This window comes from Pieris brassicae, chromosome Z (assembly GCF_905147105.1).
Source record: "Pieris brassicae chromosome Z, ilPieBrab1.1, whole genome shotgun sequence".
NCBI lineage: Eukaryota > Metazoa > Arthropoda > Insecta > Lepidoptera > Pieridae > Pieris > Pieris brassicae.
The window spans coordinates 2,370,179-2,391,210 of record NC_059680.1 but is presented as its reverse complement, the minus strand read 5'-3'; the positions used below and the strand labels follow the sequence as shown (position 1 = coordinate 2,391,210).

Genomic DNA, 21,032 nt, shown 5'->3' with positions numbered 1-21,032 from the left:
TTTACATGCTTAATTATTAATATACACAACTATCACATAAAAAAATATTAAAACCTATTTATCACCAAATTAGTACCAAAGCTGTATTATTACCTATACTCCATTACTACCGATGCTGTATTATTACCATCGCTGATTTACTACCACCGCTGTATTATTACAAATACTATATTATTTTCAGTGCTGTACCATTACCAACGTTATATAACTATCAAATCTATGTTATTAAGACGCTTTTTTTTCAGGTGGCAGTACCGTCAACGGTGTAAATGGACACGATACAAATATGGAGAAACACGAATGTTTTGTGTTCATTTCGACTAAATTAGCTTCGGAAATCACTTTAACTATTGGTCAAGCGTTTGATCTAGCTTATAGGTAAGGCATGTCCCTTACTTCGTTCGCCCCAATGGCTTGCCGTCCTGCTTTCGCGACGCGACGGCCCAATCCGAATCTCATCACAAATCACAAAAAATTGCAACTTGGGCTTACGGGCCAGTCAGTTACACTCTCTTGCTTTTAAAAGAACCTTTCTCCACATGTGGCTACAATCATTACGATGCCGTCACACCTTGTATATCGAAGTATTTCCCGTTAGGCATATATCTGTGGATGATGCTACTGAGCAAAAAGTACTTATCATTGTCTGATCTATGACCACACATATATATTTCTATATTGGAGTCAGTCAGTGGTCAGTTTCCCAAGTTGGAAAACTTGGATGATTTCCCCATATTATGGTGGAAACCAGTTGTCATGGGGGTTGCCTTGTACCATTCTTTTAGAGTTGGTATCACTTGGTCAGGCTAGTAGAGAACCCTTTCTGTAGGCTGGAGAAACTGTTCACCTTCCTCCACACGCTGTAATGAAAAGTCAGATGCATTTAATTTCTACGTTAGTCCGGTGATTAAGAGCTTTATAATTTTCAGACGCTTTTTGAATGACAACGGGAAGTATATAGAATTGCAGAAGTTGACGCTCCAAAACAAAAAGCTGGAATTGCAGATTACAGCATATAAGAACCGATTACAGGTAATATATTAAACTAATTGACCTCTTGGTGCAGATATGTGTGGTCTCTCTGCATCTTCTACCGCATTTACCACGGTGAGTGTTCAGAGTTCAGATTCATACCTGCAGCTGAGTTTCATCATCGGACGTCTAAGTTTCAACCAAACGTTTTTTGAGGTAATTTCCGCCTCACCCTTATGTGGAACCAGCTGCCCACTTAAGTATTTCCGAAATGACTTAGGCTCCGTCAACGAGAGTACCAATTCTTAAAAGGCCGGCTGCGCACTTGCGAGTCATTGGCATTGTCTATCGGTCATGACTTAACATCAGGGGAACCTTATGCCCGTTTGCCTGCTGTTACATAACAAAAAAACATGAATGCCCCGTTTTGGCTATAGAACTCCTCTGGAAGAGAGATTATTTGGACTGGTCATGGGATAAAAAAATTGTTCAATCTGTTTTCTCTTTTTCAGGTGTCTGTCTTTTTTTGTTTGTCCTTTTAACAGGCTGTTGATTGATTACAGGAGCTGTCAAAAATAACATACAAGGACGACTTGTCCGCGTACCTCACTCGCAACAAAATATCGGACATAGTCGACTTCAAAACGCCACCGGAGTTGGAGAAGCAGATCTCGTCTCTGAGTATTGCGAACGGGTTTGGGTCTAATGGGAAGGTGACTGAGTTTGGTGAGTTTCCTTTTCTTTGCACATATGACCAGTATTGGCTTCAGCGTGTGACTCTCATTCCTGAGGTGACATTCGTTCTCTATTCGCATTTTAAACTCGCTGTTACGAAGGAAAAAATCGAGAGGAAACCGGCTTGCCTCAGACCCAAGTCGACAGCATGTGACACAGGAGGCTACCTACTTGCCTATTACTTGGAACAGATGTAGAAATCTGAGGGCCAAACCTAAATAGGTTGAAGCGCCAAAGATTTATTTTTTTAATTCTTTTTTAATTTAAATTGGTTTAGCGAGTATCTATATAGTATATGTATCTGTATTGGCCTGAGAAGAACAACCTACACCAAGGGATGTCTGCACTAAGATACCTAACATAACAGACGGAGCCCTGGTAGGATCAGAGGTTCAAGGTGGTGGGATTATCTTAAATGTTACGTGTAACTTCCAGGCGCAGATGCGCTGTCAAACACTTCGACAGAAACCAACAATTCGAATGACAACAATTTGTTGTTGTCGACTCCGCCACCAGTTCACAACAATAAGACCGGGTGAGTTTTTGACGGATTTCTTAAAGGAATATGAATTGAAAAATTCACGATATTTTTTTATTGACTTTGTATTTTTTTCCTGAATATATTATCAGTATGCTCCTGGGTGACTTGTCTCCAAGCAAGACTCCATCGGTAGGAACCAAACTGGAGGGTCTCCTCATGAACTCGGACTCTGATAGTGGTATGTTATTTTTTTTTTTATTCTTGTCTTACTATGTTATGATATTATACTATATTACCTTTCATTATATTTTACCATTCCACATCCATTTCCTTCTATTAAGTGATGAGTCCATCTCATCATTCCATTTTGTTGTTTCAGTGATATGCAATTTTTATTAATATAAATATTTTTAACAGAATTCGATCCCCGTGCCTACGAATCCGAGCCTGTGTCGCGATTCAGTTCAGCCATAGAGAGTCCAACGCCAATTCGTGAGTATTTCAGTGTTGCCATAAGACTCTGTTACCATAATAGTATTTTGTCTCTTTCTGTCGCAGTGTCTCTACGCTGTGATGAAAAGAGATGAAGTATCTATGCAAATAGGCTATTTGACAAATTAATTTTACTCAACAACCTCAAAAAGTTATAGTTAAATATGCATAATGAACCCGAGAAATGCTTTCTATGCAAGATGGCGCACTGTGATGCCATGCATGCAAAAATTACTCTCAATAACATTTTTCATATTTAACTTAAACTTTTCGTACTATTGTTAAGTCTTAACCAAACTTAAACATAATTGTCTTAAAATTGAAGTGAATAACTAATTTAATTTAATTTCCAGTCGCTCCACCGCCAAAAACGCCGAAACGCCAAAACCAAAACGGGAGTGACCCGTTCGGCTCGACGCCGTTCTCGGTCCCGGCTCAGTCGTTCGCTCCCAAGCCGAATTATGACATTGACTTGAATCTTCAAACGTCAGTGTTCACGTCGACCAATCTGACAGGCTACGACCCGTTTGACACGCAGAAGGCAGGCATTTTCGGTTATGGCAACAACTTTAATGGATTCGCCAATTTGAGCGAGAAGCGTGAGTTGGACAGAGGATTTGACGGGTTTCTGGATAAGACCATTACGGAAATGAAGGTATGTATAAAGGAGTAGGTTAAATTTAAGAATTGGGTTGAGAGGTAAGTATTTATTCCCGTCAAACTCTTTAATTTCTTCCGGGGCGAAATTTGTCGTTTCACCGACTTTCTTCACCACCATTGTTCGGAACCCCTTCACGGGTAAAGGCCTCCTCCAGCCTTTTCCTAATCTCTTTTCCCACGGCATTCTTCTTTCATTCGGCTTCCTACTAACGTTTCTATATCTTCTGTCCATCTTTCTTTAGGGCGCCCTCTTCATTTAGTTGTCTTTAAATTCCATCTCATATCTATCTTGCTATAACCCTGGCCATTGCCACTTTGATATAGACAGTTACTGATTAATAACTTGTTGGGAAGAGTGTGAGGGAGACGCTAATATGTTTACCAAGTTATTGTGATTTTCCTTTCTCAGCGTTTTCTACGCTCGTTATAACACGTCAAAACTAACATAAATGACGTTACAAGCGGTACGTCACAGAGTTAGACGCCATCTTGGGTAAAAAAAACGTTTAAGCTGTTATTTGAATTATGACTTATTTAAATTTTTAATCACAGAAAACAATTTGTAGTATAGTCAGTAAAAAATATTATTAAATGGTTAATTGTCATTGTCGACATTGTATTAGATATTGACAATTGTCTAAAGTCAACTGTCATTTACAGGACGGCTTCAGCAGAGGGATCAGCTTTGGAAACGACGATTTTTCAATAGACAACCTCGATCCTCTGAAGAAAAATTAACTACGAATGACACAAATTAGTTATATTTAAGACAATATACAATATTTTTAAGCCTATGTATTGTAAGATGTGACTCGGGGGTTAATGCTAATCTTTATGGTATTCCACAGATAATTTAAAAAAAATAGTTGATAAAGCAGGGCATTGAACGGAATCAAAGTTCTTAAACATTTATATCTTCTTTTGAAAAGGCGGTCTTATACACACTTACCACGGTTTTTGGATATGGTCACGTGATAAAGTTAATGTTATCTGCATACAAATTGGTTCATCGCTTACGCCTGTCGAATATCTTTGTCTTCTCAGTAAAGTCAAATCAAGTCTCAAGGCCAACTCTTAACTATAAAAAAAGATTTGTCTTCAAAATCATGTCGTATTAAAAGGGTTTTTTATCATAATATTTTATGCAATTTTAGGATATTTTTTTTGCTGATAGCACATCGCCATCTTGTCTTGATTTTGAGATGTTTTGGTTCATACTGAACACAATTACGAGTGACATATTAAAATACAATGTTGCCATGTTTGGTTACAAATTCTCCGTGATAATAGATTAAATTGTCTTTGATCTTTATTTATGCACTATTCAGTGCCTGAGACCACAGTTTGTGTATCCGATTTTATGAAGTATTATCTGTAGAACTGTGGTCTTGTAGTTTTAAGAATGTATTTTCATAGGTTAATTATGTTTAGGGACCAAAAAGAGTATATGGCGTCGGTTGTACCCTTATTTTCATAATTTTTGCTTAATTGCAAATTTGATCAACAATTTTTGACCAATATAGAAGAAGAAGAAAAGAAGTGCTCAATCTGTCATTTTGGTTGGCGCCAAACGTTATGACAATTGTCAATGCTGACATTAAGAACTCGAAAAAATACGTTTCTGAAAATACGCTAATGAATAATACAAAATATATAATTATACCCTTACAAACAAATTTTGAAGCAATAATATAATTTTAAATTATTCCGTGATCTGTCATTGACAATTGTCTAATATCATTTACATAACGTCAATATTGGTTTTTTGAATAATTAAAACATATAATTGGAGTTTATGTCCACAAATGTATTTTAAACTTGTACGTTTTGGTAATTTAAATTAAGCAATAATTATGAGAATTTGATGGTGTTCTGAGTGGATTTTTTAATAATAATTGAACTTTTACTATAGATTATACAAATCTTTTAACTTTGGTATTAAAAACTCCACTCTTCCAAAAATTATAAATTAAAGTTCGTCGTATTCTGTGATAATTCTTTCGCAATTTAAGGTCAAAATTTTATTCGTTTCCAGAATGTGTTATGGCTCACTTTCCTCTATCTATATATATATATGAAGTATGATTGTTTAATATTATGTAAAATCAAATTAAAATAGAAATTTCCGTACGATATACATCAATAGATTTTGGCAAAAACATTTTCTATAGATTATGTATATGCAAATATAGTCTATAGTAACGTCAATCTTCTCAAACGGTACGTCAATATCCATTCAAATATTTAAATAAAATGTTCATCTACACGACACTGGCGAAGTACCTTGTGCCCAGTTGGCATAAATAAAAGTCATAAACAAGAAAAAAAATAAAATGTTAAATAATTTTATAAGCTGTAAATTCTTTTAAAACGTAATCTTCTTCCGCATGTAAAATTTGATTGACATATGGGGTCAGAGTCTGAAGATATGAGCCTAACATTCTGGAAATTACAATAAATTTAAAAAAAAAAGATTTGATAAATTAAAAAAATGTAAATAAAAATCTTTTATGTCATTCCAGACACCATGACTAAGAGCGAGATTATATTGCCAGTGAATTATGAATTTCTTCAGTTTTTAACAAAAGAATTACTCTATCAGATCATTAAACAGCATTTGAATACTTTAGTAGTTTAATTAGTATGCATAATAATATCTTGAAGTCACCGGACTAATTTTGGATTATTTTATTATCAAAAAAACAATATAAGGTTATTCAAATTATAAAAAAAAATTAAGTGACCATGTTTTAGTATCAATGTATTTTGAAATATTAGGAATATTATGATATGTTTAACAATATCTTGCTCAAACAGTTATGGTGTTATTTTTTGTATATTAGTGTCTACTGTTGTACGCTTTAGTGAAATATATTAGTTTTGTAATGACAAAAGATACATTGTATATTATGACAACATATGTTTGTAATTGGTGTTTTATTTAAAAGATACTCCTATTAATAATAATATTTTAGAATTATTATTATTAACTTATTTCCTTACCATGGCTTTAATTCATAAATAAACTATCCTGATTTTAGGAATATGTAGTTATAACGCCACTGATATGTGCAAACAGAAAGACTACTACAGTGATGCCAACTACTACAGAATCTTTCCCCTAGGACCAACTTCAAATACCTCTTATAAATATTCAACAAAAATACATTCGAGTAGTATATAACAGTGTAAAACTTCTATCTTAGAGTATTATTTCAGTTATAGCCACGTTCGGGATTTATATTTGATTTATTTGGTTGAGTTCTAAGCTTAATATAATATCGATAAAAGTACGTCCTAAAAACCTCCAAATTGCAATGCAACGAGATAGCATCAAGCTGTGTTACGTAAAGTCACAAGATGTCGCTTACACAAATTATCATCTTAAAGCGAAGGCATGATATTTTAATATGGCGTTTTAATATACAAAACAAATAATTCAGGTCTAACTTTATAAATGTCTCTATAATAAAGCAATAAGAAGCTTAAGAATTTATAAAATTATTAAATAAATAATAATATTAAACTGGTTCTATTGGTGGTAGAATTTAGACTCGTCTAAATTCACATTTTAGACTAGTCTCTGATTTGACGTCGGCTAAAATGACGTTAAAATTTCTATCGTCAATTCAATTCCATTTGTTTTTGTAAACGTCATACTACCGAAAAATATGCAACAGATTTTCCGCGACTTTCTCTCGGGAAAACACTTAATTTGAAACGTACATTCCATATTATGATCTGAGTTAGCGATTTTATGTATTCCTAAGCAGTATTTAGTGTAATTGTGCAGTATTATTCGAATATGGTGGACCTTAGTGGTGGGCAGGACGGCCCCTTGGAACATGCATTTTCCAACACAGTTTTCATCATTCCTGGAATCGTTGTTGTGGGGTTATCAGGTAATTTTTGATTGATTTTTTATTTGAAATTAGAATAACTTAAAAACACGTACCATTTATATTGTTTTTGCAACAAAAACTAAACTTGAAACTCGCTTGTCGCACTCGAATTTTTTTAAGGAAAATATTATTTTTATGGTCGCCGAAATTATCAATTACTTCCAGGTGTGTAATAAACAAATAGAAGCATTACTTTTTATAGCCTAGTGATAAAATTTCGTTCTATTGTTTATATTTTTAATAGTCTACTAAAACTGAACTAAAATTATACCAAACCAATATAGTATTTATAATGTTTTTACTTTTAACATACTGTTTTGGAAGAGGTACAAGTATGGAAAACATGAAACTGAATTTTAATACTTTGTTTTAAATGATTTTTTTTTAAATCAATGATTTTTTATTGAGGAATACTTACTTATTGTTGAAGATGGATAGAAGATGGATGGACAAATGGATTGATTGTGATAGTGTAAATTTAGATATCTATGAAATTTGTCAATATGGAATGACAGTAGGAGGTATATGTATGTGATAAAAAGAGTTATTTGCAAGCAAGTTGTGTGTTTGTGGTTAAGCGGTTGCTCTGTAAAACAATATAGCACCTCAAGATAGTTCTGTGTGGTTAAAACACATTTAATAAAAGCACAGTTGCCATGTTAATGCCTTATATAGCCTTAGGTTTTAGTCATAATATGGGTAAGATTCATAATATTCTAAAAAAATGTCAAAAAGACCCATAACCAACAAATGTGTATGGCCCAAGTTATGTACAGGTGTGTTCTCCAGCTATCCCTTTTTTAGTAATGTGTATGGCAATAGATGTTTGTGAAGGATTCTAAATGAAAACAGAAAAGTTAAATAATAAATTATATGTACAGACCACCAAAATGGTTCATAATTCATTATTATAACAGGTTTAATTTGTACATTGACATTGAGACATTTGTTAAGACATTGGTATGGAACAGAAACAAAACTCATGTTAAACAAACCATTTTTTTTTCTTCTCTTTATAGAAGGTCTCGTATAAGATACTTTTAATAAGTTACAAACCAACATTGCCTGTTAAAATCAATCGCTTGTTTCTCATTTATTAACACTTGCAATTAAAATTCACAAAATGGTTTTCAATTCAAGAGCTTCAAGGTAGCTGTAATTTACAAAAATATTATATATTTTTGTAAATTACAGCTTATATATAAAATATTATATATATAAATATGGCTATAGACAATAGTATGACAAGTTTTTAAAAACCATTATTGACTAAAGAATTCGATTTTTTTTTCTGATAATTGATTAAAACATTCATTATTTCACGAACCCGCCAAAATGCTTTTCTAGGCAAGATGGCGTCGCACAAGTCCCTATGACGCATACAAACGTAAAGAAATGTTTTGCGCGAAGTTGCCTGCGTGTTAATAGTTCTTAAATTACACATAATTTGTATTTCGATAAATAGTTAATAGTCTCTTCGGATTACACTGATTCCTGACCATTTAATATTGTGTGAGTGATGGATGAAATTTAATATTTTTATCTATAGATTTATTAAAAATATTTAAAATACTATATTCTCGAAAATATTTAATACAGACGATATAACACTTTATATTTTATACTCTCAATTTTAAATCAAAATATTAATGTAGTAAATACGTGTATATTCTAAAGTTTAGCTGAAGAACTACTGTATTCGTTTGTTTTGTTTTAAAACAAATAATGCCTGAATGAAACAGACCATGAAAGGGGCACAACACACAATTAAACCACCTGTGTAAATAGGTTTAAACAGACAAAACTTATGTTCATTACAAATAATACCAATCGATAATTTAAACACTCTGGATGAGTGTTTGAGAAGTCGGTAGGTAATCAGGCCTACCTACTTGCCTATTCTACAGAAATCTGAGGTCTAGACCTTAAAATTAATGTCTATAAATAAATTATCCTTTTCCTTGTAAAATAATCAAGAGTTGAGTTTTAAGTGTACATTTAAATAGGTTTTCTTTGAGTTTTGTGAACCCAAGGCCAGAACATTGTTATATTATCACAATGATTAATGAGTAAAATGTATTTTACATATACTTAGTTTAAAAGTTGTAGCGCTAAGATGTGTATGTCGTAGCCAACTAGCTTAATTGGGCGTTCAATCAACAGCCTAGCCTCTTCTCTAAACTAACGATATCGGCTATTTGAATAAACAGCTAGGCAAATATGAAATAACTACGATCGATCGCGTTTTATTACTTTTATTGTCTGTTTATTTCAATCGAAATCCCCTTTCTGACACCTAGCGCCATAACTTTCCGAACTGTCAATATGGCGTCGCTTATAATTTCCAAAGAACAGTATAAAAAAGATTTTTTTTATTTCTGTCATATGATCAACGTATTGCACGAATTGCCTAAGCATTAGCCAGCCCGTTCAGTAACGAACGTCAAACGCCACGGCTAAATATCAAATTTGTGAAAGCTAAATCCCTATACTTAAATATACAATATCTTCTTATGCAGCAGTGTCAGTGCGCCAATGTCTAACTCTTTAAACAATAACTCGTACCAAGGAGGAAATGTTGCCTTAGACCCAAGTCGACAGCGCGTCAAGCCCAGGAGGCTGATGACTTGCCTATTAGATTGACAGTCATGGAACAGATACAGAAATCTGAGGTTCCCCAGCCTTAAAGAGGTTGTGGCCCCAATGATTTATTTATTTTGTATTGTAGTACTTTCGTAATAAATTAGGTTCAGATAAACACGACATTTATTGACCTTTACGAAGATCGCCGGGTCAGCTAGTTTATATATACACTATATACGTGAAGATGAGCTCATAATGCAGGTTATTCAGCGCTATGTGTATTGTTAATACTCATATTTTTCGTAAAACAGGGGGCAAACGGTCAGGTGGCTCATCTGATGTTAAGTGATACCGGCCATGGACACATTTAACGGCATATGATTTGTGAGTGCGTTGTTGACCTTTTTAGAATTAGTACGCATTTTGAAGCGCCCTAAGTTAAATTTTTTCGGACTTACCCTAAGTCGATTTGGTTCGGAAATACTTCAGTCGGCAGATGGTTCCACATAGTGGCAGTGCCCAAAAACTGCCTTAAAACGTCCTCCAATGGACCTCCATGAGGTGGTCTCAGAGCGTTTTCCACCCGTATCAACTGTGTGGTACGGGTGGAATTTCGTATTGCCTCGACGTCTCATGAAACTCAGCTGCAGATGTTAATTCGAACTAGTCCTCTGAACACTCCATGGTGAATAGAAGATGCAAAGCGATCCCACATCTCAAGGGATTAAGCTGCTTTTTAATTTCGTCTATTTTTTGACATCCCGTAGTGTTTTATTCAATAAATATTTATATTATAATTCAATAAATACAATACAATACAATAAATGTTTACAAAAAACCAGCTCTTTAGATTTGATAAAAGCATATATTATGCAAAGACCTATTTGATATCTATTTTATTCGCTGTGTTTAAAACCAGCGCGATCGTCATTATCTGCATTTAGTGATGTTTCTAAACTTGATCCGATTTTGTTACTGTCCAATCCGATTGGTCGTATGAATTCGATCGGATTTTCAACATCGAAACCGAAATATCGAGTTCAGTTCCAAAGGTTTGGATGTTGCAATACAATAAGAAATTATATTAATGAATATTTTTTACATTATAATTAACTTATGTAGTATCCTATACAAGGCAACAACGGTGAAATCGCATTGGTCAGGCCTTGTATCAGGACCAAACCCAGGAGATACTAGAGATGTGACAGTTCAAAGGTACCCATTATCCCTGAGCCTTACGGATGTACTCTTAATACATAAGTACGAGCATATATAAATATTGCAGACAGCAGTAAGGTAACTATCGCTCACGGTAATTAACGGCTTTAACGGCTCGCCATTTTAAGAGAAAACTGATGTATTGTTCAAACATCTTAAATACTACTTACACATATTCATAGATATATTACTCTTGTTAGCTGTCGGTGTTCAGATTTTGCAGCTTGCAGAACAGCCACGTGAGACGTGTCAGCAGTAGGTCAATGGTCAAATGCAATCTGAACAGGACCTCTCACGGTCCGTCAAGACCGAACCGAACTAACATAAGTTCTACTATTTTTTTAGGTTCTATAGTCAATTTTTTCATCGACAACTACAAATCACAGCGATGACGTCAACCTTAAAACGCGCTAATGACGTATTTCCAACTAAGCATATATACCAACTTCTTGAACTTAGCCCAAAATTTAGATTAAGATTAGGGTAAAACAGCCTTTTTATACACATAGGGCAAACAAACGTGCTCGTAAGGTCTTTGCCGGCCTTTTAAAAATTGGTACACTTGTTTCTTGAAGGACCCTAAGCTGTATTGGTTCGGAAATACTTCAGTGGGCAGCTGGTCTCTGAGGGAAGGGGAGTTCACCGGGGAAGGCTTGTACCATTATTTCGTACTTCGTTTACTCCTTGAGCTTCCATCCTGCCCTTTAAATGATTGACCACTCCGCAACGGCCTAAGCCGAAGTCTTTCGCAGGAGACGCTAAGCTAAGCTCGCTGAGCTGAGCTGTCAAGGCCCTCCAGGCCAACGGCAAGATTCCATTCTAAAAAAACTCAAACAGTGGGGCCTTCTGGCTAGTCAGTGATTAGACTGGTCGAGGATGCCTTTAGGTTGGAGAAAAAGGTCACGTTAGTGCCTCCACTTGTTATTCCTAATTATGTTTTCATGTATTTTGTGTGTGAATTTTTGGGCATTCTTGTTGATTATGGTCACCTATTAAGACAAGATTATTTGTAAATAATTAATTTAAAATATTTGTAGCTAAATATGTTAAGGCAACACTCAAACGAATTCATATATATTCGTTTCGATTCAACATTCCGATCGTAAAACAGTTTATCACTAACTAACCTTCATTGTGATACGCGCACAACGCACACTCACACGTCATGGCGGGGAGCGAGGACTTAGAGAGAATAAGCGAGTTGCTCGACTCTGAGGAGCCACCGTCCAAACAGGAGTTGCTGGAAATGCTTGAAAATGCCAATATTTCTGATGATATGAAGGAGAGTTTGAGGAGCATGCTCACGGGGGATATACCACAGGTGTTCGGCACATATAGCACTGTTCTCGGTTTTGTTTTTGTCTTCCTTATATTCTCCATTATATGTGAGTAACTTTATTTATTTATAATATACTAAAATCACTAATATATAGTTATAATAATAATAAAATATTAATTAATACGGAAATTTTAAAAGTTTGGTCTTTGGGCTACCTCCTTGCGGTAGACCTTTAATGCTGGCATTTCCTCACTTTATTGCGATTATTCGCTGAGAAATCACCAGCACTGGGGTTACTAATAGTACCAGGCGCCAACATAAATCTTTAATTAGCGAAAGCGTTGACGATAAGACTTAAACACAAGTAAATAAATAAATTACTAAAAAATACACTATTAAATAACTTACTACGTTTATATCTATCGAAAATAATAAAAAAACTTGGCCCCAATAGGGTACCTAGTCCGATAGTATATAAGTATTTTTAAATAGTTTGGTGAAAATTTTAAATTTGTAGTTGGAATATTTTTTTTAATTAAAAAATAAATAAATCTGTGGCGCTATAACCTTTTTAGGTATCGGCCTCAAGTCCTTTGGTGCATAGCCATATCGAACCTACGACCTCGCACGCACGCTGAAGCCACTAGGCTAACATTGCATTCTTTTTTAAATTAATTTTTGTAAAATGTATGTTCTCTTTGTGTGATATTAAAAGTCTATTCGATTTGTTAATTTTCATAGAAAATAAAAATTATTGGACCAGATGGTACCGAACATGTATTAAGCGAAGTTTTTTATATTATTTACTAAAGAAAGTTATAATTTTTAGTAATGTCTAAACGATGTTGTGTACTTTAATAAGTAATTTACTCGTGGAGATATTGGTTAGCGTATTATATAGATAAGTAGGATAGGGGCAAGTTGCATGCTGCAGAAATTAGAAGCGTAGGCGAGCGTGTCTTGCCTGCAGCGTGGGTGCATTATGAATGGTGCTCCTTTAGGTGATACCGAGTGGTGTATGGGAATGAGTGAACTGTGAATTGAGAAGACTATAGGTTACTTTGATGGGGTGTATTTACCAGCTCAGTATGATTCTCAGTCTGCTCAGTAAGGCCTACTACAGAATGTTCTTAGGACTAAGTAAATAATCTGTATATAAGCGAAACAAGATATTATTATTATGCTAAAACGACACGGCGATAGGTCTCCATACAATTTAATTATACGAAAAACTGGAAAATTTTATTAAAAAACATTGACGTTCATTAGTGTGGGATAAATTATTTGTTCTATTTTCTCCTTCCCTTATCTTCTGTCATTGGGTTCTATAATTACCTTTTATTTTTTTTACTTCCTTCTATCCTTTATATGTTTTCTTTCCTCACTTTCTTTAGTTCTGTTTTCTTTATTTTCTTCCCATTGTTTCCTCTTATTTTTCCTTGTCTTGTCTGTCTTTTCTGTTTACTTCTTAAGTTTTCTTTCGTACCTTTCCTTTTGTTTTATTTATAGTGTTATAAAGATTTGGCCGTTACAAGTAATTGTATTTCTTATTGTCATTTGCAAAAACTATTAATACTGCGGAGTGGCATTAGGTATTGACAGTTGAAACAGACAAATTTTAAATTTACCATAATACATCTCTGAGTAGGTACTATATTTACTTGATATCTAGATCAATATCTGGTAGAAGAAGAAGAAGTTATTTTCTTGCGGTCTTCACGTTGGTGAAGTGAAGTACCGTGCTTTTTGGAGCTTGACTTGTTTTTTTATAATAGACGCTATTGACTTTATAATCAAGCTCTACATTTCTCTAGAACTCATATATCTCTGGATAATGCAGCGTAATAAACAGACTACCGTGAATGTCTTCCGTCGGGCTAATGTATGACTAACAAACGTGGCTGTCTATTAGTAAAGGTCTTGCTGGGGTTGAGCAACCCAGTTCTACAGAACACGGTTACTGCAATGCGATACTAAGAGCCAGAATTTGTGACACAGGTTCCGTTAACAAAGACGTTGCTACTGAAGGCTGTGTCCACGACATTTTTATATGTTCGCAGTTCACAGTAGTGATATTGTGTATGTATTATTATTTCGGCATTATCATCTTGGTTTATTACAGTAAGTGAATAAATAAGTCCGAAATCGGTTCAGTAAATCCAGAGATTACCTACAACTCACACACTGCCTATGTAAATAAAGTCCAGGCAAACACTATCGCCACGTAGGTATTTTTGATAACCGAATTATCTAGGTATAATATTTGATAATATGAATGAACAATCTTAAATAACACTTAAACAGCGATTTTTAACGAAAAACCTCGAATCTTACATTTTAGTTCTGACAGCAGCATTACGATGGTATCAAGGTCTTGGATCATGTTGTGAAAATATACCGTGTACTCTCCAGCAGGATTCACTACTACATGTACTTTGCACCAGGTCACTGGCTTGAAACTAACGTTCCAAACTTTATAAGAAAGTCGTTGACGCTGTGTACATCTCATTGTAAGCCATTTTCAGCTGGCGAGTGAGTTAGATTTAAGGAAGAGCGAACATTTACGTGCACGCAAATGTATGATGTGACTTATGTGCACAGATGACCTGACCTGATAAGTAAATCAATGAAAGAGATGCAGAGTTGTAAGACCCAATGTCATAGCAATACGTCTTACATTCAAATAGACCTGACTCAGACAGAGTGGCTGATCACCTACTTGACCATAAATTTATGAAAAAGATAAAACTTAGCTACTTGATTATTTATAACTTTTAAAATATATAAAATTATCGATTTGTTATCTGTTAAATTTTTTATCTGTATCAATTATATTATCTTTTGATTCAGTAGTATTTATCGGTGCTCACATAAACCCTGTGGTATGTTTATTTTAAATAGTATTTATTATTTTAGTAGTTAATTTTATATTTCATTATCATTATAAGGATTCCAATTCCGAAATATTTAAACCACTCTCACCAGAGGTGTTTTAAAAAAAATTGGAAACATTAAATATTGGAAATTAAAAATAAATCTCAATAGTTAAAAATTGTTTTTGAGGAACGCCCAAAATCGCGGCAAAATGGCGGACCTCCAAAAGTTCATATCCGACAAGCTTCAAGAGACAATACACAATGCGGACGTCATGGGGATGCTTCAAAAGCTGCTAGAATCGTTCCAAGGCGAAGAGTCTGAGGGTCTCAAGGCGCAATTGAAAGAGATTATGGAGCAATACGAAGAAATGGGTGATTCGGAGAAGGAAATGTTTTTGACATATATCAAGGAACTGTTGGCGCGAAAGTTGGCTACGCATTTCCAGAATAATCCACCGGATCTGTCAAAGGTGGAGGATGTCTTGGCAGGAGCCGTGCGCGATCAGATGATATTTGTCGCGGTTGTGGTGTTAATTGTCATCGGAGTTGTTGGTATGTCAATTAAATATAGATTTGATAGGTGAACGTTAATGTTACTATTATGACATATTTCAATAAATTTTGTAAAAATTCAAGGATTCTTATAGCAATAGGCAATTTGACATCATAAAAATCATTTCACATTTATTTAGAACCTATGCGAAGGCTTATTTTTATGGAATCATACTGTTGGCCTGAGGGGCTTTGACAGCTTAGCTTGGGCTTTGGCGAGCGTAGCTCGACCTGATTGTGCTTTCGCGGGAGGCCAAAGACGGAAGCTTACTGAAGTGAGCGAAGTGCGAAATAAGGGAAACCTTCCACTCTAAAGGTGGTTTTTTACCCTATGCGTTGCTGCGAGAGCACTAGCCTAGCTGCTGCGAGCGACTCTCATCCCCGAGTTTCTGGCTATCTGACTTATTATGTGCGCATTCAACTGTCGCTCTTACGGTAAAGGAAAAAGGCGTGTCAGGCGTAGAAGGCTGAACATTCCTTTTCTAAAAAACAAATGATCACAAAATAAATACAGAAGCCTGGGGCCCTGACCTCAAAAGGTCAGGTATAGCACACACCACAGGGATTTATATATATTTATATTTTTTATTCGAGTACTATATAAGATTATATTAAGTATATATTTAATATTAGTACTCGACCTCCGATAGAGTGAAGGCCTCCTCCAAATTCTTCCACTTGTCTCTCATCCTCGCCACCATTTTCCAATTCGTCCCCGCTACCCCTTTTATTCCATCTTCCCATCTTCTCGTGCTTACTTTCTTTTTTCCCCACTGCGCCATTTCAAGTAAGGGTCTTTTTTTACCAATCTCCACTTCAACTTTTTAACGCCACGTCTATTATGTTTGTAACGCTTCGTTCTTCTTCAGTCGCACTGTTCATCTGAACTATGTCCACTCTCCCCTGTCTCCGGAAGCCTCTGCGCCTAAGTCATGGTAAGACCTGTAAAGGCCTTCACTGGATCGATCCAGTGAGTAGGGGATAGAGGTCTGGTGTCCTCCTCACTGGCAGTCACGATGAGTTTGTTTTTAGATTCTCTTGATCTCTGCGTGTTACATTTCCAAAAAACGCTGGATGCGTTGGTCTGATACCAATGTTGAAGGATTTTTTTTTACCTGTAACTGTCTTAGTATGGACACCTTAGCTGTCCAGGGAGTCCTTACCATTCGCCTCCTCCTATTCTCTAAGGCTTCGTATTACATCGTTTTATCTTTGTCTTTAAGTTTCAACTGAAGATTAGAATGCATACCCATTACCCCCATTGGTAAACTCCAATCTTTATTAGCACCTAAAATCCACGTGGAAATCGTCGATTCGATATATAACAGGTAATGTTGTTTTAAACTGATAAACAGGTCAAGTCGAGTTATCTAAAGCTTGTTATCTGCGGATTTTGTTGCATTTATTATTAAGTGTTGCTAGTGGTCGGTGAGTTATCAAAAATAACCTTTATTGACGATTGAGATTTGCGTTTGAGTTATATATGTTTAGGGCAGCGTTTTTCAACCTTGTTCGGCCGAACCTTAGCCTTTCTAAAATTCTAATGCTCCTATCTAACATACATAATTTAACTAAAGATACTTAAAGGTTTTAGAATGAAATCGCTAGAAAATTTAAAATTCTAAATAATTTACATTAATTTTTCTACGTATATATTAATATATTTTAATTTAGTGAGATCCTTGCCATCCAAAGATTTTATATTAGGTCCAATTTGGTTAACTTCGTCGTAAGTCTCCACGTTGTGTGTATATCCAGCCCTTAACTATCAAATTGCCCTCTTTGGGGCCACGTTCAGAAACACAGCGTGGGGGCCAAAGGGGCGAGTGTTTTTCAATTCATAAGCTTCAGGGGGAAGGATCATTAACGGTCTTGCTATATCAAAAGTAATATATAGAACATCCATTCTACTAGTTTAAACAGTGATTTGGTAGGTTGAAGGCCAGGCTTAGATAATCGTAATTTTGATTCTTATCAATCAGAGTCTGGTTTCTATTGCTTTTGATATAAAAACTCTACTAATCTGTGGAATGAAATCTTCTAAACCAGCTTAGTTTTTAATAGAAGTGCGAAATTTTAATTTTAAACGTAAATTAGTCTTCCACCACTTGGAGTAAACTAAAGTTTGATTTGGGCCGTTTCTGAGAATAAATATGAACAAAATTGTCAAATCTCAAATCTTTTTCGAAGGCGGTATTTCTATACCCTGTATATTACCACAGTTAACGAATGACAATGGACGGTTACGAGGCGATGACGGAAGCTGTCAAAAATGCTGACGTTTTGTCAATGTTGCAAGATGCAGCGGCAATAGACGCACATGACGAACAATCGCAGGAGATTAAAGAGAAAATTCAGGATATTTTGAAACAGTATGAGGTTATGGGGGAAGAAGATAGAACATTGTTTGTGGATAGACTAAAAGAAGCTCTGACGGAGAAATTGTCTATGAAAATGCAGGAAAATGATTTTTCCTATTGGCCTATGTTTGTCGCTGTTTTCTTCGTGGCGTCTGTGATTGGTTTGTTGAAATTTTTTGCCCGTTAAGAACAATTTAATAACCAAAAATATCTTGGTCATTTTTTTATTTTGCTTTGAAATGAGAGCAAGATTTGGTGTAATCGCACAATAGGTACATAAACTGTTTCTCCTACCTTAGTCTGTCTGTTTGCTACCCACGTTTTTGAAGCATTTTTGAAATTTGATTCGTTTTTGTTCTTTTTGTACTTTAAAAAAAACATTATCACATATATTTTTATCACCATGGGTCCGAAGAAGATGATGTCTATTGAATTAAAGCGTGATATCATTTTCTTATTCAAAAACCCATACGGTGGTGTTTTGGGAGCTGGATTAATGGCATTTCAATTAATTTCAATGAGGAAAATTCAGTCATATTGAGCAAGGTTAGGAAACGTATTTAACTCGTACTTTAGTAACTCGAGCTTTTAATTATTCATTTAATTGGTTATCCGCTCGATACAACAACTATTTTCAACACTAGACATTAAATTCCCAATCCACTCTTTCAAAAATATATCTTTAGAACACTATAAACTAAATCAAGCTGATTTTATTACAGGCTTCAGTTACACGTTAGTTACAGATATGCATTCTCTCTGTATAGATGACAAGCCATTTGGGCGTATATTGTCGTTGAGAGAAATGTGTATAAAAATATGGCTTTAAAAAGCGTCATGGGGTAGAGTTACTCGGAGCTCACGTGCCTCAAATCTCCTAAATTCTTCTTGTAAATACCTTCGCCTGTCTAATACTGTATTGGAGTTTATTCGGTGATGGGATTTGAATGAAATATATATGTATTACTGTAATGAGTAGGAGTGAGAATTAACACGTTAACTTTGTTTACGTGTTTACTGGCTTGATAGAAATAATATCATCACCATCTTGCAGAAAGCGTTATGGTGGGTTCTTTAAGTTTATACAAAGCCAATCAAAATAAAATAACAATATAGGTTTAATAGTCACTAATAAAATAAATATGAAATGGTTTTTAATATCTGATCAAATAGGATTTTAAAAATATTGGATAACTGGTTAAACTAAATTATTACATCATTAAATTAATATAAATCTCATTATCAAAGCAATAGTCGATCTGTAAAGGATCTAGTAACGCCTTATACATAAAGAACATTATAGAACCTTCAAAATAAAGTTGGTCCTAAAATGTCTCCTTGCGTGAACACATGTTGAGAGTAAGAAAACTTACGTCGTACTCGGCATCACTTTATTTATAATAACGTATTTTCAAAGGCAATTTATTAGTGACGACCTTAAATAGGTATGTACCTATACCTACTATACTAGTATTTTTTTGTCTCTGGATCTACTGAAGTTATTTACCAATTTGTTTGTAAGTCATGGGTTATATTAACCCGGCTGAAGACTTTAGTGGTCTGTTACTTACGCAGCCATAACTAGAGATATGAGTTCTAGAGAAATGTAGAGATTGATAATGCCTACAAGTCAGCGACATATGTCTAACTATTATTATATATGAAGAACGTGCCCAGTCAGTATAATGTTCATAATAGATTTTTTAATTTATGTTTTTTCTTTTCAGTCTTCTTTGGATATAAACTATACAAGTCGATAAAAGAGAAAGAAATGAAGAAAGAAGAGAAGAAGAAACAGAAGCAGTCGAAAAAGAAGAAATAAATGTTGTGAAGTGTTTGAGATAATAGTGTTAAGTTTCATTAAATTGTTTCAGAGTCCATGATTAAAAGTATATCATCTTAATCTGTCATTAATTAAATTAGATTTAGACTACGGTAAGTCACCACTCAGAGTGTTGCCCTTACTGTAAAAGAGTATCCTAAATAAAAAATATCTATTAAATGGCGGAATAATTATTTGTTTTTTTAAATTTGTCTCCTGGCATTGTACAAATATATTTTGGTAATTAATTTTTTTATAATATAAAACTTTTTTATATAGCATTTATATATTTTATCTCGAACACTAATGGAAATGATGTTAATTTTTTTAATTTATTTGTTGAAAAATAAAAATATTTTCTGTTTGTATTTTATTATGTCAATTCCCTCAAATTTATTTATTTTTTAGTTAATTAATTAATATGCTTTTCCTACAAACTATAGTTGCTTAACAGCTTGCACAGTGCACTGTAAAATGTGTGTTTATATGTAATAAAACTCAGGGATATCTTAATTGTATATGTATTAGCAAACTGCAGTAGATAACTATATATAGAGAAGGGGAGACCTAAGAACTTAACAACCTAACGGATAAGTGATTCTATAAATGAGTACGGGATGTCTGCACCAAGGGACCTAAGGTGACAGACGGAGCCCTGATAGGGTCAGAGGCTCAAGGCGGTGGAAGGTTTTGGGAGGAAACGAGAATTGAAGACAGAGCAATATTCAATTCTGAGTTTATTCTTATAAAACATCCTAAATACATACAGCTGGTGGTGTATCGTTCAGCTGTTATTTGAAAAGCCACGTTACGTTAGCAGTGTCAGCAGTTGGTCAATTCAAATGAAAACTGTACAGTTATTATTATGTAAGCCAATAAAGATCGCTACGTTCGTTCTTAAATCTAGGGTGAGATGAACGGATTCCTGTTTCTTAAAATCTGGAGTCTTAGCACGATAAATAACAGTTATTTCTGAATGTTTGCCTAGCCCTCAGTTGTGTCATTATATAGTAAGCAAAATGGTCGTCGTTTAAATTGGCGAGTTTCGATCCTGAGTCCTGACCTTGTTCCAATTCAGTATTGTCTGAGATGTTCTGAGC

General features: G+C 34.7%; 2 protein-coding genes across 6 annotated transcripts in view; both read left to right on the top strand.

The window, feature by feature from the left end:
* The window catches only part of LOC123718476 (PTB domain-containing adapter protein ced-6), a 32,640-nt gene extending 26,371 nt beyond the window's left edge, over positions 1-6,269 (top strand). For both annotated transcript variants that reach the window (XM_045675008.1, XM_045675007.1), the window contains 8 exons: positions 246-378; positions 930-1,032; positions 1,536-1,698; positions 2,143-2,242; positions 2,338-2,426; positions 2,606-2,680; positions 3,034-3,335; positions 4,001-6,269. In XM_045675008.1, coding sequence (XP_045530964.1) covers positions 246-378; positions 930-1,032; positions 1,536-1,698; positions 2,143-2,242; positions 2,338-2,426; positions 2,606-2,680; positions 3,034-3,335; positions 4,001-4,078 — 1,043 coding nt within the window. In that variant the 3' untranslated portion in view covers positions 4,079-6,269. The remainder of the gene's footprint in view (positions 1-245; positions 379-929; positions 1,033-1,535; positions 1,699-2,142; positions 2,243-2,337; positions 2,427-2,605; positions 2,681-3,033; positions 3,336-4,000) is intronic.
* Positions 6,270-12,172: 5,903 nt separating this feature from the next.
* LOC123718446 lies at positions 12,173-20,013 on the top strand. 4 transcript variants are annotated; one of them, XM_045674938.1, is made up of 3 exons: positions 15,172-15,204; positions 15,386-15,750; positions 19,838-20,013. In XM_045674938.1, the coding sequence occupies exons 2-3, from the start codon at positions 15,408-15,410 to the stop codon at positions 19,930-19,932; spliced, it is 438 nt and encodes a 145-aa protein (XP_045530894.1). In that variant the 5' UTR covers positions 15,172-15,204; positions 15,386-15,407; the 3' UTR covers positions 19,933-20,013. The 4 variants fall into 4 exon arrangements, with proteins under 4 accessions (XP_045530896.1, XP_045530894.1, XP_045530893.1 ...); XM_045674940.1 differs by lacking the exons at positions 15,172-15,204; positions 15,386-15,750 and adding an exon at positions 12,173-12,428; XM_045674937.1 differs by lacking the exon at positions 15,172-15,204 and having other exon boundaries at positions 15,247-15,750.
* Positions 20,014-21,032: the final 1,019 nt, after the last annotated feature.